A 27,183-nucleotide genomic window follows, 5' to 3' on the forward strand; every position below is an offset into this window, starting at 1 on the left:
TTGGCAGTGGTCCTTTGTTCTCGAATACCTGTGTGTGTGTATATGTGCATATATATATATATATATATATATATATATATATATATATATATATATATATATATATAAATAAAATACATGCAAAACAATCATTTTCTTCGCAACACTACAGTATTGTAATGCTGCCATTTCATTCTCTTCTGCTTTGCTTTTGATCACATAGGTATTTATTTTATCAGATCTCTGTAAAAATAAATATCCTGCAATTCATTATTGTGGCAGAGTGGAAATAATAAATAAATGAGCTGCAAAGAATTAAAGCATCCCCACTACCAATGGGCAATCCTTCAGTTCATTTGATGCCTATAATGCTCCTTCCGATCTTTTAGTACAGTCCAGCATGATCTGACTCCAGGTGACATGAATATGGCTGCCACTGTCCCTTATCTGTGTGGCCTACCAGCCCATAAATTACAAAATATTTTGCATAAATGCTAATTTTGCTCTTTAGATTCTGCAGATTGGTCCAAAAAATATTCACTATACACAAGACAAATTCCTACCACCTGTGAAAGGATTTCCAATCAGCCTCTTAAAACAAGTAAACAATTCGTAAGGCAGTAGTGATCAGATTTTTGCCATTTTTATAAAACTAATCGTAACATTTTGTTCTATAGTTTACTTTTCTATGCTTTCCCTGAAGTTTCCAGTTTAGTTACACAACAGGGTGCATGTTATATAACATTAAGGTGTATGAACACACATAATGTACAAGTAAATTGCTTTGTTTCCATTGTGAAGGGTGTTACAGCAACTTTCTCATATTATGAAGCTCCTGCATGTGAACAGCATGGTAAATTGTATCACATACTGTATGACCTCATACACAAAATGTCCCTAGTAAAAATGCTACCGGCATCATGTTCACTTGCTGGCAGGCAGCCACGTTCATTTATATGTGAGACAGGCAGGTCAGGCCATTACTCCTCATTTGTTTGGTTTCCCCCCTGAGTTACAAAATACTGTCTGTTTTCAGTGAAACTCTTTCCCATCATGTGCCTACAGAATCATCCACTGGCTTCCTATACATTGATTTGTGGCAACTGAAAGTCTTGCACAGACTTCTCACATTCGGCTTTCAACAGACACTCAATCCCTTGAGCGGATTACTTATGCAGTTGGAAAAATGGAAATTCCCAGCAGGCCCGTGACAGGCTCCATCACAGTAGTTAACGCCTCTCCTCTGTCACGCAAAGAAAGAGGTGAAGAGAAGACAAGTGCAGGGAAGTGCAACAAGCCATAGTAACCAGGGGTAAAATGCAGCTTCCCTTCCAGAAAAAAATAACTAAGCACAGCACATAAAAGCACTTCCGTATATAGATTTTACCATTTACGTTGGTAAAAAAAATATTCCACAGAAGCAGTGTACTATCATGGCCAACGTGCCGACACTGCTGTTCTTGGAAATCTTCAATGTGAATGAAATCTTCTTGGAAGTCATGTTGTCTGTTATGTACGCCCTTCCTGAGTGTTTCTGGGCCTGTACTTGGTGAAGACAACTGTGAAGAGGATTGCTTGTGTTATGACACTCACTGCTTTCCCAGCCTACCTGGAAGTGGATATCTCTCTCTCTCTTTCTTTCTTTCTTTCTCTCTCTCTGTCTCTTTCTCTGAACTACACTTCCATTTTTGTCCCCTTCAAGTTTTTTTTTTTTGTGAGTTATTCCTTGTCTTTGTAGATAGTCAAGGCTGTCAAAAACAGTTCCTGTTAAAGCCCACTGAGGCATTCTTTGTGTGATTTTTGGGCTATGCAAGAAATAAATTGTTGTTTTCCACTAGTACTATAACTTCATTTGTGGTGCAGTCCCTGCACTGCTGTGAATTTTGCAGCATTAGCACAAATCTTTGCTACTTGAAATGACCAATATGACACAGAAGAAGCTTAGTGGCATTTTTCAGTTTTCACATGTGAAGAAATGGATAACCTCCCAAAATTAACGAATTACTCAGGAGGTTCTGAGTGATTTGGAAATTCTAGATAGGGCAGTACTGCTTAGATGAAATAGGCTGAAATCTAACAAATCACCAGGACCAGATAACTTCTTTCTTCAAGTGCTGAGGGAGATAAGTGAGTATATACCATATATAACCCTTGACACATATTTTTAGAATGTTATTGCATACTTGGGAAATTCCCAAACGCTGGAGGCCAACTAATATTATCCCATTATTTAAAAAAGGTGATCAACTATAGGTCAGTAAGCTTAACGTACATCACAGGTAAATTAATGGAAGTAATTGTTAAGGAAAAGATTGTGTAGCACATGGCTAGAACAGGAGTTTTAGGGAACAGTAGGCATGAGTACAGACGAGGAAATTTGTGTTTTACTAACATGCTGGAATTCTATGAGAAAGCAGAAAAAGCATACAATCAGAGACCTGCATATCATTATTTATCTTTAATTTCTGAAAGCATTTGATAAAGTGCCACATGAGAAATTGGATGTCAAGCAAAAAAGTTGGGAGTTCACAGTGGTGTGTAAGGGGGTGTAAAACTGGCTGAAACCGAAGAAGCAGAGGGTCATGGTGTGTGGAACCTTATTAGAATTTGCTGGGACCACTGCTAAATTTAATAAATATATATTCACCGTATGTAAATTATCTAGATAGAAATATAAATAAAAATCTGATTAAATTTGAAGATGATACCTAAATATGTTTAATGGCAATAATCTAGAATTAGTTCAGTCATTACAGACAGACTTAGACAAAATTCAAGCTTGGACAAATTTAGAGAGATAGCAACTTATTTGTCCCTTGGGACTTTCTACAAAAGATCGATAAATAAATAAATAAATATTTTATTCTGACAAACATCACATCCCCAGCTCAAATAGACTCCAAAATGACTTAAGGAAATAAAATATTTGTTTTGTCTAAAGATAAGAACAGAAGTCCCAGTCCCAGTGAGTCATTAACAAACATATTGCTGTTGGTATAAAGGAGCCCCAGTCACATTTCTTGACACACGTGTGCTGAATAATTTGTTTGCTGAAAGTCCTCAGTGTTATTGTGTTAGAGAAAGAATGTGTAGCATTGTTCATAATGGTTTGTTTTATTTAGCTTTCCACTTCTCTCTCCAATTGGTCAAGAGTGTGTCCTATATTTAGATAAATATTGTAGATAAAACTTTTTGTCCCCAAGTGGAAAATCTGTTTTTTTACAGAAGCTCTTTAAATAAATAAATAAACACAGTCTCTGGTCTGAATGAAGAAGAAAATTAAAAAGAAAACTCCTGACTTGGCAGTCCCAGTTCCAGTGAAGCATTGTGCAGATGTATTGCTGCTTGCATAATGGAACCCCAGGATCATCTTGTGGCACATTTCTGCATAAAAATTTTTTATGGCTGAAAGTTCTCCATGTTAGTGTGTCAGAGAGAATGTGCAGCATTGTTCATAGTGGCACTCTGCTACTAACAGCAGGGGCTCAAGAGTACATCCTATAACATAGCCTGCACTTTTAATTAGCTTGTTGATTCGGTTGGTATCTCTTGAAGTGATGTTACCAGCACACCGCAGCATAGAAAATTGCACTGACCATCACAGAGTTGTAGAAGATGCAAAAGATCTCACTACCCTGCTCTGCCCTTTCTTTTATAGTTCCCTTGTGTTCTGACACCAATCCAACCTGTCATTAATGTGGACCCCCAAGTATTGTAGGAGTGCACCACCTCAACATCTACTTCCTGAATAATGCCTGTGCAGTGAAAGACAATAATCATTTCCTTGGTTTTGTGGATGTTAAGATGCAGACAGTTCTCTTTGCACCAAGAAACAAAGTTCACCCCCTCACTTCTATACTCCGTCTCATCGCTTTTATCAATACACCCCATACGTGTAGAATCATCTGAGAATTTCTGCAAGCGACATGACCTGGTTTTATATTTATAGTCGGAGGTACAGTATACAGAGTGAAGAGTAAAGGATACAGGACTGTTCCTTGTGGTGCTTCAGTTTTGCTCACATCTGTATCATAAACAAATTCTTGAGTCTTACAAACTATGGTTGACCTAAAAGATCGCTCATTATCCAGGACGCCACAGGCTAATCCACCTGCATATCTCTGACTTCACCTCTTAACAGGGATTGGCTGGATGGTATTGTAGGCACTGGATAAATCAAAAAACGCAATCCTCGTAGGACTGTCAGCTTTGTCCAGGTAGAATAAGCCTTGTGGAGCAGATAGATAATTGAATCTATCAATCCAGTCTCCTTTTTATTACCTTGTTGATTTAATGGATCTTTCTTGAAATGATTGTAGCAGATAAGATTTATGTAAGTAAGTGTAAGCTATTACACATTAGATGTGAATACAAAATGGAAGGTCTGAAACTGGAACGCAAGAAGTACTTAGGGGTCGATAGTGATAGGTCTGCTACAACATCCAGACCTTTATAAGCAGACCACCATTAGAAGATCTAAGGTTATGACCTAAAGTGTAGGGGGACAGGTATTCTAAAGTATAGGAAAGAGCAAAATTTAAGACTTTCTAAACCATTAGTAGTAGTAGTATTTTAAAGTCAATTCTGAATGATATAGGAAGCCAGTGTAACAACGCTAAAACTGGTGAGATGTGCTCAGATTTTCTTTTTGTAGTTAAGATTCTGGCTACTGCATTCTGCACTAATTGCAACCAACTGATATATTTCTTAGGTAGTCCTGTAGGAGAGCATTACAGTAATCTAGCAAACTAAAAAAAAAAAGCATGAACTAAATTTTCAGTGTCTTATAAAGTTATGAGGTCTAACTTTTGCTATATTCCTTAAGTGAAAAAATACAGTCCTAGTAATCTAGTTAATGTGCGATTTAAAGTTTAGGTCTGAGTCAATGACAATGCCTACATTCTTTACCTCTGCCTTGACTTTAAAATCTAAGGGATCAAGCTTATTTCTATTTTTTCCTTATTTAGTTGGAGAAAGTTTCTACGCTTCAAATCAGAAATACTGCTAAGACATTGGGCAAAGAGACAAGAGCATCAGGGTCATCGGGCGCTATCGATAAATTCAGCTGTGTGTTGTCTGTATTAGGCTTGGGCGGTAATATGGTATCCCACGGGATCTAAAAATAGCAACGGTATCAGTTTCAATACCGTTATACCATCATAAAAACAATGCACTTATATGGGAGACAAGGATTAAATATTAAATATAATTTATTTAATGCCTAAAAATGCGTATGCATGGTTGTCATCACGTGACAGCGTGGAGGAGAAAGAGAGAGGTGGGGAAAGATGGCGAGTCGTGCACCAAGTGACCTGGTCTCGAAAAAGAACACAACTTCTGCAGTTTGGCAGTATTTCGGGTTTCGACCGAACGAGAAGGGAGAGGCGGTAAATACGGACGAGGCAATTTGCAAATTGTGCAACAAAAAGGTGATCGCGAGAGATGGAAATACCTCGAACCTAAGGTCGCATATACGAAACCACCATCCACTCACTGCTGCGAGGATGGACCCGAGTTCACTCAGTGCAACAGTTTCAACGCCTCCCGATGCAGGACCAACAACATCTAGGTCCACCGCCAGTACGCAGCCAACGATAATGGGGGCCTTCGGGAAAGCAACAAAGTACAAAAGGGACAGTGTCCGTTGGAAAACCTGTACTGATGCAGTGACAAAATACTTGGCGAAGGAAATGGTCTCTTTCCACACAGTGGAAAAAAAGTCCTTTACGGACATGGTAAAGGTCCTAGATGCCCAGTACGAGCTGCCTGGACGGAAATATTTCTCACAAACAGCCGTCCCACATTTATATAGTAAAGTTAGAGACAATGTTCAAGTGCTGCTGTCAGCGGCAGACAGTTATTCCTTAACAACTGACATGTGGTCGTCAGTTAACATGACACCATATATGTCTCTGACTGTCCATACTATTACACCTGACTGGAAACTTGAATCCAAATGCCTCCAAACTACGTATTTTCCTGAGAGTCATACAGCGGACAATCTTGCTGCTGCGCTCAGAGCTGCATTTCAGGAATGGCAACTTGAAGAGAAAAAACTTTCAGCCATAACCACTGACAACGCTGCCAACATTCATGCCGCAATCAGGTCCCTGCATTGGCCATGGCTATACTGCTTCGGTCACAATCTAAACTTGGCTGTCACAAATGGATTGCATGACCAGAGGCAAAAAACCGAGCGCGCCCTCGGACTATGCCGTAATATTGTCGGGGCCTTTTCACACAGCTGGCAACGTAAGCATGAACTCCACAAGAAGCAAGTGGACTTGGGACTCCCAAAACATAGTCTCATAACGGTAAGCATAAAACATGCAGAGAGTTCCTCAAGGGCAGGGGCTCAAATATAAAAAAAGGGGCATATATATATATATATATATATATATATATATATATATATATATATATATATATATATATATATATATATATATATAATGCTTTGCATCACATAAATAAATTATATTGAAAAGTAGGCTATATTAAAATAGAAAACCATTTTTTAAATTGTAATTTTTTTCCTGTATTTTTTATCAAATAAATGCAGGCTTGATGCGCATAAGGGACTTATTTAGCCTAAAATAAATGTGCATGCAAATTTGACCAAATGGAATAATATACATTAATGGACTTATTTATTTATTCATTCATTTGTTTATTTAGGCCTATTTATTCATTCATTCGTTTATTTATGCCTATTTATTCATTCATTTGTTTATTTAGGCCTATTCATTCATTTAATCGTTTATTCATCATTCATTAATTAATTCATCCATCCATCTGTCGGCAGGACTGCGCAACTCGCTGGGGCTCCAAACTGGCAATGGTGGAGCGCATCCTCGAGCAGGCCCAAGCGATCAGACACGTCCTGTCTGATGACAGAAGGAGCAGCCTGTCCCTGACCTGGCAGGACATGGACGTCTTGAAAGCTGTTCACGAAGCACTGAAACTAGTCGGTGACTTCACTGATATTTTGTCAGGAGAAAATTATGTGACCAGTTCCTGTATCCTCCCCATACTACAGCTCTGCAGGGACAATGTGTTGGCTGCGTCAGAAAATGACCTCCAGCTAACAAAGTCAATCAAAACTGGAATTCTAACAAAGCTGGAGGCCAAGTATGAATCCAATTCAGTGCGCAAAATATTGCGAAAATGCACTTTCCTCGACCCTCATTACCGTGGAGGATATGAGACGGATGACAATGCATTGGCTGAGACCAAGGCTGAATTACAGGCTGAGATCGTGAGCTTAGAGGCAGCAGGTCCAGTGGCCATCAGAGTGGAAGAGGGAGAGGCGCAACCTGCACCCTCAAGAAAAAAGATGACTCTGGGAAGTATGCTGCAAAAAAAATCTGATGCAATGGCTGGTCCCGTCGGCATCGGCACCGTAGAGGACCGAGTCGGAGCTGAAATAACAGCCTACTGTTTGGAGCCAGTTACTCAAGGAGACGAGGACCCACTTCTCTGGTGGAAAAATGCTGCCGGGCGTTTTCCCCAGATGTCGCGAGTGGCACGAAAGTACCTGTGCGTCTGTGCCACAAGCACACCATCGGAGCGGGTTTTCAGCACCGCAGGTAAAGTTGTCGGTCCACAACGTGCCCTGTTAAAGCCGGACAAAGTAAACATGCTGGTTTTTCTAGTGAAAAATCTTGACTAGATTGATGCCACTTGCCATTCGTTCCTATTCGCACTATGTTTATTTTTATTTATTTAATTGATTCAGGTATTTTTATTTGGTTTACGTTAAAAACAATATTGGAAAGAAGACTGGAAAGAAGTTTTTGTTTAGGACTATTGCTTTGCAATACGTTTTATAATATGGATGATGTTTATGTTAATTCAACTCTGGTTGACTGTTGTGGGTCTATTTGCACTTTTTTATAAGCTGCTCTTCTTTGTTATTAAAAGTTGTTTAGGCGGTGTGATTTAATTTAATTGATTTGTGTGCGTGTCTCCGCGCGAAAACTGTTCTGGATGTTTATGTTAATTTAATTCTGTTTGACTGTTGTATTAGCACTTTTTTATAAACTGCTATTTGTTGCTAATAAAAGTTGTTAATATTGTTCTGCATGTTATTTTGTTATTGTTTCAGTATTAATGTTTGATATTCAGTTTCTGAACGGTTTAGGCACAAGCCAACAGTTTGGTGACGCTGTCTGAGCCTTACTTCACATTTTTTTTATTATTCACGGTAATACCGTATACCGAGGTAAAATAGGGAGGAGGTTTGACGGTATCAAAATTTGGATACCACCCAACCTTAGTCTGTATAGCTGTGTTCGTTCACCTTGTGCTTTGAAATAATCTGACCTAATGGAAGCATATAGACTGAAAAAAGCAGCTGACCCAGAATAGATCTTTGTGCTACACTATATACAATATCATGCAATCACCACAGCTAACAAAGAATTTTCTACCTGTTTAGTAAGACTGAAAACAATTTAAGATGCTGCCGGAGAGGCCCACCCATTGTTTACGGCATTTTATAAGAATGCTGGTCTTTGGTGTCAAATGCTGCTCAGTCTAAGAGAATAAGAAAAGATATACAGCCTCTGTCTGCATTAACCCGCAAATCATTTACTACTTTAAGCAGTGCATTTTCTGTATATGATTTGTTCTAAAACCTGTTTATTCAAGTAATCATTTAGCTGCTTAAATACTACCTCTTTTAGAATTTTACTTAGAAAAGCAGGTTAGAAATTGGTCTAAAGTTATTAAAGACAGCTGCGGTGGGCTGGCGCCCTGCCCAGGGTTTGTTTCCTGCCTTGCACCCTGTGTTGGCTGGGATTGGCTCCAGCAGACCCCTGTGACCCTGTAGTTAGGATATAGCGGGTTGGATAATGGATGGATTATCAAAGACAGAGGGGTTGAGGTTATTTTTTTTGAGCAAGGGTTTAATAACTGCGATTTTTAGACAGTCAAGGAAGAGCCCTGTATCAAATGATGAGTTCACTATGTCAAGAATACCATCAATTAGGACCTCGGAAACTTCTTTGAAAAAGCCTGTTAGTACTGGGTCAAGGGTGCAGGTGTGGGGTTTCAGCTGAGAAATTATTCTACGTAGTTCGGATTAATCTATTACAGTGAAAAAATTTAACTTGTTTTAAAGGACATGCTGGGTTTCAACGGAAGTAACTTTGGGCACATGTACTATATTATTTCTAATATAATTTATTTTGTGTTTTTAAAAAAATACAGCAAAAGCCTAACAAGTCCCACTAGTAGTTTTTAGGAGGCATTCCATTGAGTGAGCGGGGTTTAGAAGACGATCAATAGTTGAGAATTTTACTCTTGTATTACTAGCATTATCATTTATAATTTCAGAGAAATAGGACTGCCTCTCAAGGTGGACTACGTTGTTATATTCAGTTATTTTTTGCCTTCAGTATTTCATACTGGACTATCAGGTTAGTTTTTCTGTTTTATGAACCTTTTCAGTCTAAGCAAATGTAGGGGGAAAAAGGTGCTATAATTGTAGTTTTTAAAATTGTGAAAATCTAGTACAGTGGATCGAGGCTGTTACTTGGAAACTGTTAGTTGGAAACTTGTTGAATGTAAGTTTCACCCATATATTAAGTTTTTTTTTTTTCTCACACAGAGAACCATCCATATTACTAAACGCAGGGACATGGGCCGTGGACGCAAAAGACGAAGTGCGCAGGCGCCACACAAAGCCCCCCTCCAAGCACCGGAAAATGAGAAATGATGCGCCACGCCCATAGCAACAGACCCATGCAACAAAGCGCCACACGAAGGCCATACCACACGAAACAGGACACACACAAAAAAGAGGATTCAGACCCACGACACACAAAGCACCCCTCCACTAACAGAAATAAGAAATGAGGCAACGCGCCCCTAGCACACCAAAAACAAAGGAGTCAGACGCAAGCGCCACATAGCACACGAAACGGTACGCACACAAAAATGAGGATTCACACCCACGACACACAAAGCCCCCCTCCACTAACAGAAATAAAAAATGAGGCAACGCGCCCCTCAAAGAAAATGCACGCCAACAAACGACGTCATACATAGACAACAACAGACTACAATACATATACAGGCGCGACATGTGCTTAGCTATTGCTCCACATGCCATGCGCTCAGCTATTGTTCAGTCCACCTTAAAATACGCCGGCGCCTACAACGCGCTTCTGAAACCGTGGAAGGAAAAAATGTCTCGGCTCCAAAAACACATGTCACTCCTTATTCAAAATACCAGTCCCAATCACAGAAACATTGGTATCCACTATGAAAATGAACAGTACCAATGCACATGACATCCGTCTTGCAGAACTATTAATTATAGATGAATGTACAATGGCATCCAGTCACTTACTCAACACCATTGATAAACTTCTACAAACGTTGATGAATAATAATATTCCCTTTGGAGGAAAGGTACTTTTATTAGGAGGAGATTTTAGACAGTGCTTAGCTATTGCTCCACATGCCATGCGCTCAGCTATTGTTCAGTCCACCTTAAAATACGCAGACGACGTCATAGACCAGACTCCAATACATATACAGGCGCGATACCTGATTGGTAATAATACGAAGAAACGAACAGTCCGCATATTAACAGTGAGTGCGATCCTCCTTATTACTTATCCATATTACTAACGATAAAGAACAAACAAATCATGAATTCACGATCACGGGTACAGAACGAGACGGCTCGAGTCACGGGACCACAAACACGAACCCGCATCAAAAAAAACAATACACGTCGGCGCCTACAACGCGCTTCTAAAACCGCAGAAGAAAAAATGTTACGCGGACAATTGGCATTGCTTTCAAAAGATACAGTTGGTACAAAACATGCGATGTCCAGATCCAAAATATAACAATTGGTTATTACAACTGGGAGATGGTACACTCACCAATACAGATGGACTTCACCCAGATATTATTACAATTCCTCAAGCCTTTATCTGCGACGACTTAGTTACGGAGATATTTGGAACAGCAATCTCATTAGACCAAATACCCCTTTTAACACTATATTATGTCCAAAAAATATTAATGTTGATCACATAAATAACCAAGTCATTGCATTACTTCCTGTAGAGGCACGGCTCTTTCTAAGCTCTGACAAAGTTGACTCTGATGACAACAATGACCATCTTAATTTCCCCTTATAATATTTGAACACTATTAACCCAGCCGGATTACCACAACACAATCTTAACCTTACAATCGGAACAATAATCAGGCTATTAAGAAACCTTAACACTAAACAAGGTTTATGCAATGGTACACGTTTAGTCGTCAACACCATGACACACAATGTTATTGAAGCAAAACTTCTTACAGGATCACATGCTAACAATACTGTTCGGATTCCTACACTTGACCTTACAAGTTCTGACCTAGAATTACCTTTTACACTTAAACGGCGACATTTCCCCATTAAACCTGCATTTGCCATGACCATCAACAAATCACAAGGCCAAACCATGAACAAGGTTCGCATCTACCTCTCTGACCCCGTTTTTGGACATGGACAACTTTCGACGTTCATCTGACATTAAAGTTAAGGTTATAAATGATCCACGCCAAGAGAAACTCATTCAAGAGCAAGACACCATCTTTACTACTAATGTTGTGTACAAAGAAATTTTCCCATAAATCTTTACACTGTGCCTTGCAATTTATTCTTGGCTTCCTATATGCGTCATCTACACCTTCACACTAAGCTCATACATACATCACGCTATTTATAATTACCCAACACCAGGGGTTGGCGAGCGAAGCGAGCAGGGGGCGGAGCCCCCTAGTTGACACAGAAAAAGTTTCCAAGTATTGTGGTAGACAGTACAACTTTAGGTATCTTCAAAACACAACTTTTTTGGAATAATAAAGTGGATAAGATTGACAAGCTTTGTTTGGCTGAATGGCCTCTTGTCAAAATTTTTCTAAAATTACCACCTGAATGTAATGAATGCAAAACACACAAGTGATGGTTTCTAAAAAACATCTGTAACTTGTCTTATTCATTGTTTATAGAAAGAAGTTTGGTAAAGTCTTAAATTGAAAAGCAAAGGTAAACTAATGTTATGATGTAGCCACGGTTGTATGAATGGAGTCGCACAAAATGTGAAACCTCCTGTAATTTACATTTCATTTTACAAACTAAGAATTTGCATAGCCCTTCTTAATTGTGGTGCCGCTTAAACTGACCAGTAACAAGGGTATTTATGCAAGTGAACATCTGTCGCTGTGAATGTGTTGTGGCCTAGTGGCTGTGGTGATACAATGGATGTCTGTTTCTTCTGTGTCGGCTGCCTCCAGTCATCTTTAAGAAATGGTAAGTAGCTTGAGTGAGGTGAAGGCATCCATCTTCCATCATTTCTATGATTTGGACTCTGCAAGGTGCACCTTCTGCCCTACATTACTCACTACTCTTTGTGTTGCTTCTGGTTAGTAAGGACACAGTTACCCTGCTACAACCCAGATATGTCTACAGCAAAAGTTACCTTAAAAACACACTTTCACTGCAATCTGACAGACTTTTCAGAAGTTCCTTGCTTTTCTGTACTTAAACTTCTTTGCTGTATATCAGGATTTTATTGTTTTTATAAGATGTTAACAGTTTATCTTTTTTTTTTCCACTGTCCTGTCTTGTCAAGAGTATTCTTGCTGTTCTCCAACGCCTTGAATTTATGGATGTTAAATTGCATTTCAACACATTTAAAACATTTGGGTCAACCTGCTGCAAGGAAAAAAAACTTTCACCAATAGACAAAGGAACTTCTCAGAGTTTGTTAATATTTAATGAAAGAAACAAAATGTGTTTCCTATAATTCCTGAGTGTGTGGCTCTTTGTCTGTCACCCTTGGGAATTTAGTTTTTATTTTGTACAGTGCCTTTGATGCTTTTAGCCACTTGCAGACTAAAAATAACAGTCACAGACAGAAACATCGATAGAATATTTTTATCTAAAGGGTAGATAAAGTCACAGCAGAAAATAATTTAGACCTGCACATTTAGAACCATTGAGAACGACTTTGGTGCAATTAGTATAGTGCCTTAAAAGCCAATCTCTTTACTGCTGTTAGGCAATGTGATGGCCTTTCCAGCTTTGAAAGAGGAATCGGATGAATGTGGATTAGACAGATTTCTGTTTTAATTTTCTCGCTCATTTATAATCTGTTTTATTTTTCAATCCTCCATTTAAATAATCAGACAATTGCATCATCTGCTGATTCTTTAAATGGTTTAGAGAGAATGCTGATGGCACTGCCGGATGCTCCTGCTATCTCCGGTATACAGTAGTTCAGGACTTATCATTAGTTCATATATTTTTGTTCCATAGTGTTCTTTGCTATCTCCAAGTGATTTGCAAAGCTGCTTACTGAAGCTGCATTCTGCTATCCTGTAACAATCTCTTATGCCTAGAGCAGTGAAAGAAAGAATGAAAAATGACAGGCCACTGTGATACCACTCCATTCTCTTAGGAGTCTGTTAACGCTGCTGCTGCTGCTACAACAGTGCATCGTCTGCCTGCACTTCACTCCCAATTACTTTAGCACTGGCAGAATGGCTACATGTCATGCTGTGACTAGCGACAGCAGGAGACGGTGAATCAACATTAATGTTGTATGTTTGTTCTGATTAAGAAAACCTGCTGAAAGACAGATAGACCTATGGATGGGTACATAGGTAGATAGTAATTTTATGTGTCTCAAGGGAGCAAATTTAGGTTTTGCAGAAGCTCAGGAAATATTATAACTAACAATAACAACCTCTCTTAAACTTGCACAAGAATTACAGAAAAATAAAAACTTCAGAGCTGGCTAAAGATACGAGAACTGTTACAGTGAGGCATTATAAAAGCATAATAGCAATCATGGTTGTGAAAATTTCGCAAGAATAAAAGTGTTAATGAAATGATGATGAGGGAGAGAAGAACATCAGATGTTACAGTAAGAGAGCAGATTATTTTAATAGTGATTTGTGAGAGGACTCAATATTACAATAGTTGCATGATTAGTATGGGATGTTATTATAGTCCCTCACAACTGCATGAATATTTAAAATACAAAGTGTAACATGAACAGGTCAACAGAACATATCGGAATAAGAATGGAAAACCAGGGCGCATGTAAGTCAGTATGTGTGAAGTGTGGCCATGAGGTAATGTAGTATACCGACGTCTATAGTAATTGTCGGAAAACACAATTTGTTGCATAAATATTATTGTCAGAAAAATATTCCCCAGTGTGTAACCCGCAAGTACCTGTACGTTTAACCCGGTTTTCGATGTAACTCTGGAAAATGTAGTGTACAACTGGCCATGGGTAAAAACAGGGCCTGGCAAATAAACTCCGACGTTATTAAACGTTTGTTCTTGTGACTTGGTGATAGTCATACAATATGCTGAACGAACAGGGAATTGCCTATGCCGTAACAGAAAGGGAATACCTTGTTTTAAGTTATCAGTGTTATGGAATCCCTGTAGTTTTTCCGGTGTAATGTTTCTTGCTGTCTGGCAGTTTGCTGCTGCTCTTCAGAAAGGTTATGTGTGTAATTTATTTTTTGTTCACTGTCTAGATGCAAGATTTGCTGCTGCTGATCTTCGGATAATGTCGCTCTGTGGTTTGTTATACATTGTCTTTGTTGTTCTAAAACATCTTGCCTATGCTGGTTGGTCTAGGCGTGATGTAGATGTTTCTACTTCTGTATGTTGGTGTGCGTATGTAGGATTGCAAGACTGTTTCTGTTGGTCGCATGTAGGCTGTATGTGCCTTTTCATTTTATCGAGTGAAGGAAAAAGGAGGTGTAAAATGGTAGTGTCATAATGCAGTTCAGTGAGTAGCAAAGGAGGGGAGGCTTACCTTGAAGTCAAGGAATGAGGAGGTGTAAAATGGTAGTGTCATAATGCAGTTTCAGTCAGTAACAAAGTATGCATCGAATAAAGAGTCAAATACCACAGTCGGTAATTGGTCATATTGAAGAACTGATGACTTGAAGAAAGGCCTAAGACCAAAACTCTGCCAGGAACACGGATTCCTCACTATTGTTTTGGAGGGATATAGTAGTTGTGGCAACCATTGTTTATATCGAGCATGGACAAACACAAGCGAAATAATAAAAAGATTGTTATAGGTATGAAAGAGCCTCAGTAGCGTTTGACACATTTCTGCTGAATAATTTATTGGCTCTTGATGCTCGTGTGTCTGAAAGCAGATGTGCAGCATTGTTCATAATGGCCATCACTTTTGTCATTCTTCTCTCCTCCAATACTACCTCCAGTGAGTACAGCCTTCTTAATTAGCTTGTTATTCGGTGGGCGTCTCTTGGAGTGATGTTACCAGTCCAGCACACCACAGTGTGTACCCATCACAGAGCTTTAGGATATGTAAATGATGTCATTCTCCACATTAATAGAATAAAGGAAAAAAAAGTCTTCTCTGCCTACTTATATAGTTAGTTCCTCTATATTATGAGATCAATCCAAACTGTCACTGATCTGGACCCCCAAGTAGTTGTAGCAATGCCACCACCATATGACCATATGTTTGATTACACCATGGGCCTTAGTAGTAGGATATTCATCCTTCTGGTGGTTCTTATAAAAATCTTTAATCCATACCTACCCAAAAGCCACATAGAGACAGCAAGTAACCCTTTTGACTGAGATGTTAGATTGTAAAGCATAAAGCCACTGGTTCAAAATCAGCTTTTAAAGCCTAGTTTATACGAGAGACATTTAAAAAGTTTCTGCACTTTTTTAAAACTCTATTAAGAATTTCAAAAACAAATTACATCACTTTTCTGCATAGTCACCTTTGCGATGCAGTTTTCCCAGCATCATACCAACTTTCTAATGCCCAATTACTACTCCTCCCGCCTTCACCAATTGCAGCAAAAATATAAAAGTGCGGAAACAGAAAATGAGAAAATTACCCAGAAAACAATGGGCACAAGGCAGGAAACCAACTACAGGTCCTTAGACTGGGGTGGTGAAGAGCAAGCTAATTTATCTTAGCACTATGTTGACTTAGCCATGAACTGAATGCCCCAATCTGAATGCTTTGCAATTACTGGATACTATCAATATAACCCAGCACTGCAGGTGGTTGCAGAACTGTAGCAAAAATGGGCCTGTGTGCCCGTTATTGGTTACTGCTGCTCATTGGATGTTCAAGATGATACAGATATGGTCTGAAATGAAAACAGAAACTCCATATAGTCTACACTCCTGTGGAAATCTGTCAAGCTTCACTTGACTGAAGAACATCCATTAAATAGGGCGGAGTGGTGGCTCTGAGGCTAAGGATCTGTGCTGGTATCCAGAAGGTTGCCGGTTCGAATCCCTGTCACTGCCAAAAGAGATCCTACTCTGTTGGGCCCTTGAGCAAGTCCCCGTCACTGCTAAAAGAGATCCTACTCTGCTGGGCCCTTGAGCTAGACCCTTAACCTGTAATTGCTCCAGGGGCGCTGTACAATGGCAGACCCTGTGCTCTGACCCCAAGGGGTATGTGAAAACGAACAAATTCCTAATACAAGAAATTGTATAAGGCGAAATAAAGAACAAAATAAAAAAAATACAACAGCATTAATGAAAAAACACAGGGCAGAATATGTGACAAGAAAATATCCAAGTCTCTGAATATCCCTTGGATTCCAGTTAAATCAATAATTATGAATCAGAAAGAGTATGGCACAGCTGTAAATCTGCCTAGAACAGGTTGTCCACAAAAACTGAGTGATCATACAAGAAGACGACAAGTGAGGGAGGCCACCAAGGGAGTCACAGACCACAATTGCTAAGATTGGAGAAACTGAGAAGGCAACTATTTCCTGGGTGCTTTACCACTCATAGCTTTATGGGGAAGTGGCAAGGACAAAAATCGCATGTGACATCTCAGCTACATTTTACCAGAAGAGGCATGGGAGAAGGTTCTATGGTCTGATGAGACCAATATTGAGCTAAGCACTATTTTATACTGCCCATTATCAAAAGGGTGCCACCCCAACTGTGATGGATGGTGATGGCAGCATCATGCTGTTTAGATGCTCCTCTGCAGTAGGTGTATAGACTGGAGGCTGTTGTGGCAGCTGAAGGTGCAGTTGCTCTGTACTAACTTGTGCAATCAATTATTTTTTGTTTTGTTTGTAAGTAATTTATACCACTTTGGAGAGATATGTTTTCACTTTGGCATTTAAAGAGTCTTTTTCTGTTGGCCAGTATCTGAAAAGCCAACTTAAATCAACTGTTATTCAATGTTGTATAACCATACAATGTGAAGCTTTCCAGGGGGAGTGAATGCTTCTTATATGCACTGTATATATCTTTACAAAGCACCTTTCAGTGTGACTTGCATGTTTGCAGGTACAGTAACAGAGGAATCAGTAGGAGATGTGAAATTCTAAGGTCTAATCAAAAGACCAGGACTACTTGTACAGCATTTAGTGGACCAGAGAACTGCGAATGACCTGTTGTTGGCATGAAAGATAATAATGTAGAGATTGAAAATTTGATGGATTGATGCATTGTGCCCTAAAGCTCCACACATAAGGCGGTTATAGCCTCGGCTGTTAAATTGCTTGAAAGAAATCCATTTAAGGGTAAACATCCTAGGAGTTAAGACCAAGGATTAGGAGAAAGTGATTTTTATTTTAATTTACGAACTGAAATCACAATTGGTTTGTCAGCGTGATGAGATTGTGAAATGGGGGCATTTCATTTCTGGTCACTTGAGCCCTTTTAACTCGCAACGTGATGAACTCCTCACCAATTGTCAGATTCATTGTTTAGGTCACTGAATACCTGTCTGAGTTGAGCTTCTAACCTGACCCAGTATTTATATAGCATCTCTGCAGTAATTAAAACTAACAGATTAGTCTCTGTTTAACCCTCTGAGTAGCTGAAAGTGGATACAGTGGAATTTGGAACTTTTTGCCAGCCTTGTTAGTCTATATACTGTTTTATAGGCACTAATTATTCACATCTGCCATCAGTATTGTGTGTTGACCCAGTTAGTCTGTTGCTGCTTTTGACTAATTGTTTGTTAAGACTTGTGGAGGCCCAGAGTTTTCAGGTGACTGTTGGCATTCTCAGCTGACTCTGAAATAACCCCCCAAGAAGGTTGTTTTACAGCATTAGCCCCCTATCTTATTATCTTTGCATTCACATGGCGGTTTCAGTGTTTTAAAATGAATGGTGTCCTTAATTGCTTTTGCTGGATACTGGAGCGTTTGTGGTTTAGTACAGTGTGATGCTGAAGTGAGGAGGAAGTGGGTTATGATAATGGGGGATTTGGTACAGTTTTAGTTTCTTCTTGTGCCATTTGATGGCTTTCTGTTCATTTGATTTGAACATTGAAGTCTGATAATAAGTAAGGAATGGATTTTGTTTTTTGGACCTTATTTGTGTCTTTTGCATTTCACGCTGTGGTCAGTTTAATAGAAGACATAAGTGAGCTTGTGAAAGTTGTTTCTGAGAGTTAATTTTTTTAGCTCCAGCACTCCACTTAAACCTACCCTTTCACTGTTATTTTCTTTTGACTCAATAACGGCACTGTCTTTGCAAGAAGCTCTTTCATCTTGTGACTTGAGATTGTGCTTCCTGATTGCATATGCTACAGAACGGAAGAGTGTAGTAATCGCATGCAACACATTGATATGCTGCAGAGAATAAGTCCATGAGAGAGCAGGTTCTTTCTTCTAAAGAGCTTACTTCTTCAGTGACTCTTTATTAATCTGCCATCTTCTTTAAGCCATCTGTGCAATTGGTGTTTGGGTGGGGGGTGTCAGGGGCTAGGTCATTAGGTCAGTAGGTCAGTGTAATAGAGTGAGCAGCCTACTCCTTGTCCTTTTAAATTAAAGAAACTGGAGAAGCCACGTGTGTGTGGTTGCTCGTGCATGATATACATGCGCCAAGGCTGCCTCAAGAATATGGGTGTATTCATTTGCTTGGACATGTACTATATCCGAGGATGGTGCCAACTTACTTGAATTCACACAGTCACATAAGGAGCAGAATGAAACAAGATAAATTAAACAAAGTGAACAACAATGCAATGTGATGTCAAAAATGTAATAAAATAGTCCTTGCTCCCCACCTTGCTACTGAATGCAGTAGAAAAAGACCTAGTATATGCGGTTTGTTTAAGCCAGTAACCCCCACTGTTCTACACTATACTGCAGTGCCTCCTTCCTTTTGTCATTCTAGGCGATGTGGTGGACGTTTACCAGCGGGAGTTCCTTGCCTTGAGAGAGCGACTTCATTTAGCAGAGCAGGAAAACCTGAAGCGCTCTAAGGAGCTTAATCTCGTGCTGGATGAAATTAAGAGGGCTATTGCAGAAAAGCAGGTGTTGCGTGACATTAACCGCACCTGGAGCAACCTCTCAGGTAACATAAAGTGGTCTGGGCTTTAATGAGCACAGTTGGGGTTCTGAGTTACTGTACTTTATCTGAAATGTACAACTGCTGGAAGCACCTTAACTAATATCTAATGCAGAGGTCTTGTTTCTTTTACAGATGAAACAAAACTTAAGTTGTGGAATGTCACCAACAAAAATGTTCTGCAGTTGCCCAGCATCTTTCAGCACCTGCCACACCTGCTGGCTAAGGAGAATAGCCTGCAACCAGCTGTTCATGTGGGCCAAGGCAGGACTGGTGGTAAGGGTCACCCATATTGTTCTTCTCTTGCATGCTAAGAACTGGATATTGTTATTTTGTTATATTTGTCCTTTGCCATGTTTGGAGTTACTTTTTCCTCCTTACTTATGTAAAGCTTTCTGTATCAACAGTGTCCATTGTGATGGGGATCCCCAGCGTTAAGAGGGAGGTGCACTCCTACTTAACAGACACTCTTAATTCTTTGATGGGGGAGTTGTCTGCCACTGAGAGGGAAGACTGTGTTATTGTGGTGCTGATTGCAGAGGTGAGGAGCCTCACCCTTTCTATTTGAAGAGAGGATACATAAATATAGAAATGCTGGTCTGTGCTATCAGAAGCTGATTGATTGGCTGAGAGCCCAGTTGCAAATTCATGTTTTAATCTTACTTGAGTTATTATATTTCTCTTTTCTTTATTTTCATAACATTTTACCTTAATATATAGCAGCCTTTAAAATCCGATTACGGCACTTTGATCAAATGAATTACAGAAATGTTATGCCATAGATAATCTACTGTTAAATGGGCCAGCAGTGCAAGGTTAATTGCAGTCTTGGGCCTCTTTTATTGTGTGTGTGTTTTTTTTTTTAATTGTTTACCTCTGATTGCAGTTTAGCTTGTTGGTACTGATTAGTGTCTTGAAAACAATTCCAAATATATTGAATATATCAGTTGTATTGTGACCACCTATATTACTTTATTTATATATGTGTATGGATTCCTCTTGTTTTTATTATAAAGTTCTTCTTTTGGCTTCATTGCAACTAAACTGTGCTAAAATGTATATAGAAACAGTACCTCAAGTATGAAGATGACAATATTTGAAATTATGTTTGACGACATTGTGTACCTGCTTGTGTTGCCACTATTTCTGTTTATTAGCCTGTGTGTATATGTGTGATTGCTCGCTTTGAATGTGGGTTGGATTTTGCAATTCACCTGATGCTGCTGGAATAGGTAATGACCCCTCACACACTGTGTTGGACTGAGAGGGTTTGGAAAATGGATAGGTGATACAGTAAGCTGGTTATTTAAAAATATTTTTGTCAAGCCATATTTCATTATTAGTAAGCATTGTTGAAATGTTGAAATGGAAAGAGCAGATTACACATATAGGAATGCAAGGGAAGACAGATAGGGCAGATGAAAGGAGATAAGGAGAGAGTGGGTGAGAAAAAAAACTGTCATTACAGATGAAGGGAGAGATTAAAAAGTCAGTTATTAAGACCTGGAGAAATATGTGATCCCAGTGTGAGAATGAGCTTCTCTACTTCTGCTACTCTTTCAAAAGAGTCTTTGAAGCCCTGTGAAAGAATACAAATGGGGAGATTAGTGTAGCTATGATGAAGGTATTTGATTTTAACAGCTCCTTGTAACGGCCTGATAGTTGTCTCTCTGTTTCAACTAGTATGTAGATGGCTAGACATTTCTTACAAGAAATGCTGTAAGTATGAATTTTAGACTGGAAAGAGGCTTTGTGTTTAATATTTAATTCACCAGAGGGACAAGGTACAAGGTTATTGATGATGACATATTTGTACGTCACACAACAGCTCCTGTTACATCTCAGAGTGTCTGATGAAGTGACCTGTAGACAAGAAATTTGCTTAGATTAAGTGGTCAAGGAAGGGGTTCAAGGGATGGATTCTAGTAAGCAGTTGGGTGATGGATTCTGCCTTTACATTAACATAAGGTGGCGCAATAATATATTTGTAAAAGAGGGCTTGTGCACACCAAATATTGAACTCACTGTCAGACTTTGCCCATACTATCTACCACGAGGGTTTTCGCAAATATTTGCAACAGTAGTTTACATATTGCCACAGCTGTAACGATTCTGGAAACTCTTCAGAAACTACAGTGCAACCGGAAAGTATTCACAGTGCATCACTTTTTCCACATTTTGTTATGTTACAGCCTTATTCCAAAATGGATTAAATTCATTTTTTTCCTCAGAATTCTACACACAACACCCCATAATGACAACGTGAAAAAAGTTTACTTGAGGTTTTTACAAATGTATTAAAAATAAAAAAATAGAGAAAGCACATGTACATAAGTATTCACAGCCTTTGCCGTGAAGCTCGAAATTGAGCTCAGGTGTATCCTGTTTCCCCTGATCATCCTTGAGATGTTTCTGCAGCTTAATTGGAGTCCACCTGTGGTAAATTCAGTTGACTGGACATGATTTGGAAAGGCACACACCTGTCTATATAAGGTCCCACAGTTGACAGTTCATGTCAGAGCACAAACCAAGCATGAAGTCAAAGGAATTGTCTGTAGACCTCCGAGACAGGATTGTCTCGAGGCACATATCTGGGGAAGGTTACAGAAAAATTTCTGCTGCCTTGAAGGTCCCAATGAGCACAGTGGCCTCCATCATCCATAAGTGGAAGAAGTTCAAAACCACCAGGACTCTTCCTAGAGCTGGCCGGCCATCTAAACTGAGCGATCGGGGGAGAAGGGCCTTAGTCAGGGAGGTGACCATGAACCCGATGGTCACTCTGTCAGAGCTCCAGAGGTCCTCTGTGGAGAGTGGAGAATCTTCCAGAAGGACAACCATCTCTGCAGCAATCCACCAATCAGGCCTGTATGGTAGAGTGGCCAGACGGAAGCCACTCCTTAGTAAAATGCACATGGCAGCCCACCTGGAGTTTGCCAAAAGTCACCTGAGGGACTCTCAGACCATGAGAAAGAAAATTCTCTGGTCTGATGAGACAAAGATTGAACTCTTTGGTGTGAATGCCAGGCGTCATGTTTGGAGGAAACCTGGCACCATCCCTACAGTGAAGCATGGTGGTGGCAGCATCATGCTGTGGGGATGTTTTTCAGCGGCAGGAACTGGGAGACTAGTCAGGATAAAGGGAAAGATGACTACAGCAATGTACAGACACATCCTGGATGAAAACCTGCTCCAGAGCGCTCTTGACCTCAGACTGGGGCGATGGTTCATCTTTCAGTAGGACAACAACCCTAAGCACACAGCCAAGATATCAAAGGAGTGGCTTCAGGACAACTCTGTGAATGTCCTTGAGTGGCCCAGCCAGAGCCCAGACTTGAATCCGATTGAACATCTCTGGAGAGATCTTAAAATGGCTGTGCACCGACGCTTCCCATCCAACCTGATGGAGCTTGAGAGGTGCTGCAAAGAGGAATGGGCGAAACTGGCCAAGGATAGGTGTGCCAAGCTTGTGGCATCATATTCAACAAGACTTGAGGCTGTAATTGCTGCCAAAGGTGCATTGACAAAGTATTGAGCAAAGGCTGTGAATACTTATGTACGTGTGATTTCTCAGTTTTTTTATTTTTAATAAATTTGCAAAAATCTCAAGTAAACATTTTTCACGTTGTCATTATGGGGTGTTGTGCGTAGAATTCTGAGGAAAAAAATGAATTTAATCCATTTTGGAATAAGGCTGTAACATAACAAAATGTGGAAAAAGTGATGCGCTGTGAATACTTTCTGGATGCACTGTAGAAACCAAATCACCTGGCTATTTCAAACATGTGATGGTTGCTTTTAATTTATGCAATCTGGAATCGGTATTACCACTTTACCATCACCACGTTAATATTAATACTAGAGGGGACAAACACTACACAAGTGTTATGGAAATGTCCGTGGCATCTACATATCTCATAATAAAGCAGCCCTGAGTGCATCTGACCACGTCATTATTCTTGAACTTCATAAGTACAAACAGAAACTGAAACAAGAAAAACCAGCCATAAGATAAACACAAAACTGGTGCAAGGACATTGTAGAGGAATTGTAGGAATGCTTCTCCTGTACTGACGAGGATGTGCCGACATCCTCACCATCACTGAATGAGGCCACTTACACTGTAATTGAATATATGAAATTCTGTGAGTCTGTGATCATTAAGGGAAAAATGTGTCAAGGTGTGCCCCAACTGTAAGCCATGGATCACTAAAGAGGTTAAAGTATTACTACTGGAAAAACAACAACAACAACATTTATTTATATAGCACATTTTCATACAAAAAGTAGCTCAAAGTGCTTTACATAATGAAGAAAAGAAGAATAAAAGACAAATAAGAAATTAAAATAAGACAACCTTAGTTAACATAAAAAGGAGTAAGGTCCGATGGCCAGGGTGGACAGAAAAAACAAAAAAAAACTCCAGAAGGCTGGAGAAAAAAAATAAAATCTGTAGGGGTTCCAGGCCACGAGACCGCCCCAGTCCCCTTTGGGCATTCTACCTAACATAAATGAAATAGTCCTCTTTGTAGTTATTGTTCGCACGGAGTCACTTGATGCTGATGGTTATACAGACTTCTGGCTTTTAATCCATCCATCATTGTTGGAACATCATGGTGCTTTGGGTAGATGGTGGTGGCACAAGCCACCACCAATAGGACACCGGAAAAGGAAACAGAAGAGAGAGTAGGGGTTAGTACAAATTTTGAATGAATAGTTATTATAATGAATTGGATATACAGAGTGTCAGGATTAAATTACAGTGAAGTTATGAGAAGGCCATGTTAAAGTAATGTGTTTTCAGTAGTTTTTTAAAGTGCTCCACTGTATTAGCCTGGCGAAATTCCTACTGGCAGGCTATTCCAGATTTTAGGTCCATAACAGCAGAAGGCCGCCTCACCACCTTCTTTTAAGTTTTGCTCTTGGAATTCTAAGGAGACACTCAGTTGAGGATCTGAGGTTGCGATTTGGAATATAAGGTGTCAGACATTCCGATATATAAGACGGGGCGAGATTATTTAAAGCTTTATAAACCATAAGCAGAATTTTAAAGTCAATTCTGAATGACACAGGTAACCAGTGTAGTGACATCAAAACTGGAGAAATGTGTTCGGATTTTCTTTTCCTGGTAAGGATTCTAGCAGCTGCATTCTGCACTAACTGCAAACGATTGATGTCTTTTTTGGGTAGTCCTGAGAGGAGTGCATTACAGTAATCTAGCCGACTAAAGACAAACGCATGAACTAATTTCTCTGCATCTTTCGATGATATAAGAGGTCTAACTTTTGCTATGTTCCTTAGGTGAAAAAATGCTGTCCTAGTGATTTTATTAATATGCGATTTAAAATTCAGATTACAATCAACGGTTACCCCTAAGCTTTTTTACCTCCGATTTGACTTTTAATCCTAATGCATCCAGTTTATTTCTAATAGCCTCATTGTATCCATTATTGCCAATCACTAAGATTTCGGTTTTTTCTTTATTTAATTTGAGAAAGTTACTATTCATCCATTCTGAGATACAGGTTAGACATTGTGTTAGCGAATCAAGAGATTTGGGGTCATCAGGTGCTATTGATAAATACAGCTGTGTGTCATCAGCATAGCTGTGGTAGCTCACGTTATGTCCCGAGATAATCTGACCTAATGGAAGCATGTAGATTGAGAAGAGCAGCGGACCCAGGATAGAGCCTTGTGGAACACCATATAGAATATCATGTGTCTTTGAGTTATAATTACCACAACTAACAAAGAATTTTCTCCCTGCTCGTCAAGAAAATGAGATAATTTTACAGCAAATGATTAACAGGTTAATTAAACAAAATAAAAAGATGTATAAGGAAAAATCAAGAGGTGATTTAATGATAACGATCCAAATCAGGTTTGGAAAGGCCTAAAAACAATCACAGGACTAGGTTCTAACAAGAGTGTAAACTCTCCAGTAGGCAAAGACCAGAAAATTTTAGCAGATGAACTTAACTTTTTTACCAAATTTGGGGGAAAAAAGTGATTTCAGCACCCAGAATGCAGATGTAAAGGAGATGCTTTATAAAAACACCAGGAATTCTGCTGTGATGGGGTTCAGTTTAACTGAAGTGGAAAAAGGCTTGCAGCATGTTAAAACAAACAGGGCAGTGGGATCAGATGGCGTATCAGGTTGGCTCTTAAAGTCCTGCTTTAAGCAGTTCTCTCCAGTTTTTCATTTACTGTTTAACTGGTCTCTGACCTGCGGTATTGTACCTAAGCTGTGGGAACAATTAATTATTACCCGAGTTTCTAAGGTTTCCACCCCAAACTGTTTGTTTGAATGACTGCAGACTGGTGGCACTCACCTCTATTCCAATAAAATGTCTTGAACATTTGGTGAAAAACATTTTTAATGACAAAGTATTTTCAAGATAACCACCAATTTCCTTAATGTGCAAACAGAAGTGTGGAAGATGCTCTGCATGTTATTCTTGATCAGCCTGGTTCATATGCCAGAGCACTATTTTTGGATTTTTCTTCAGAATTCAATACAATTCAGCTTTACATACTGATTGGGAAACTGAACAGTATGAATGTTAACCCATTTATCACATTGTGGATTCAGGACTTTCTTTGGAATCATTCACAAACAGTCAAAGTACAGGACACTTTTTCAAAAGTCATTCATTCAAACACAGGAAGCCCGCATGGGTGTGTCTTTACTATGTACACAGGTGACCTGAGACAGAGCAATGACCACTGTTTCATTATCAAGTATGCCAATGTCATCATGCTCATAGGACACATATCAGAAAAGAATGAAAGGCACTGTCTGAATCAAGTGGACTGTGTGGTAAGCTGGTGCAATAAGAACTATCTGGCTCTGAATGTAAAAAAGACCAAAGAAATTGTATTTGATTTTAAAAGATAGAAATCTGTATGTTCACCCTGTGTTGTTCAAGGGGAGGAGGTAGAAGCAGTGACTGAATATAAATACTTAGTAACTAACCTAGATAACATTCTTTACTGGAATACAAATACAATAAAAATATTCTTTAAATACAATCAGTGCTTATTTCTCCTCTGTAAACTCAAACTGTTTAAAGTAGACAAGGACTTCTTGTTGTCCTTTTTATCTGAGCCTGATCCAGTCTTTTATCACTTTCAGTTTCATTGCCTGGTTTAGTAGTCTGACAAACCAAAATTTTAAAAAGCTCCAGCAGATTACTAAGCATGAAGGTAAAGATATTGGGGCTGATGTAGATGATTTGGCTAGTGTGTGTCAAAGGGCAATGCTAAAGAAACTGGAAATCATCTAAACTGATGACAGACTTCCATTATGTGTAGAACTCAAGTTCAGTAAATGAGGAAAGATAGTAGCTTTGAAAACCCACACAAATTGCTCCAGAAAGTCCTTTCTTCCTAGTGCCATATGAATTTTTAATAAGGAATATTGGAGGAAATCCTGCAGTGGGTTGGCACCCTGCCCGGGATTGGTTCCTGCCTTGTGCACTGTGTTGGCTGGGATTGGCTCCAGCAGACCCCCGTGACCCTGTGTTCAGATTCAGCGGGTTGGAAAATGGATGGATGAATATTGGAGGAAAATTATTAAAGTTTGATATGTATCCTATAACCATTTTTGTGTAAATATGCATTGTCAAACTGCCTTATTTTAACCTGTCTTGTTTTTCTTTGTTGGTTTTATTTCTTCCTGTTATTAGAAGCATCTGAGAAGGCAAATTTCATGGTTTCTTGTGTAAACATGACTAAATTAAAGGAACCGTGACCACCATTTCACCTTTCGCCAGCCCTGGCTTTGTTCCCTCCAATCTGTGTTACTTGCTCTTTCCTTTTCAGTTGCACAC

The 27,183-nt window shown here is 39.3% G+C and overlaps 1 protein-coding gene across 1 annotated transcript in view; it reads left to right on the forward strand.

Annotated features, from left to right (window-relative positions):
• mgat4b (alpha-1,3-mannosyl-glycoprotein 4-beta-N-acetylglucosaminyltransferase B) overlaps positions 1 to 27,183 on the forward strand; it is a 117,772-nt gene that overhangs the window by 52,810 nt on the left and 37,779 nt on the right. Inside the window, exons 2-4 of the mRNA XM_028812982.2 lie at positions 19,181 to 19,360; positions 19,490 to 19,630; positions 19,762 to 19,895. Coding sequence (XP_028668815.1) covers positions 19,181 to 19,360; positions 19,490 to 19,630; positions 19,762 to 19,895 — 455 coding nt within the window. The remainder of the gene's footprint in view (positions 1 to 19,180; positions 19,361 to 19,489; positions 19,631 to 19,761; positions 19,896 to 27,183) is intronic.

The sequence above is a fragment of the Erpetoichthys calabaricus genome, chromosome 11 (assembly GCF_900747795.2).
Source record: "Erpetoichthys calabaricus chromosome 11, fErpCal1.3, whole genome shotgun sequence".
NCBI classification, from domain to species: Eukaryota; Metazoa; Chordata; class Cladistia; order Polypteriformes; family Polypteridae; genus Erpetoichthys; species Erpetoichthys calabaricus.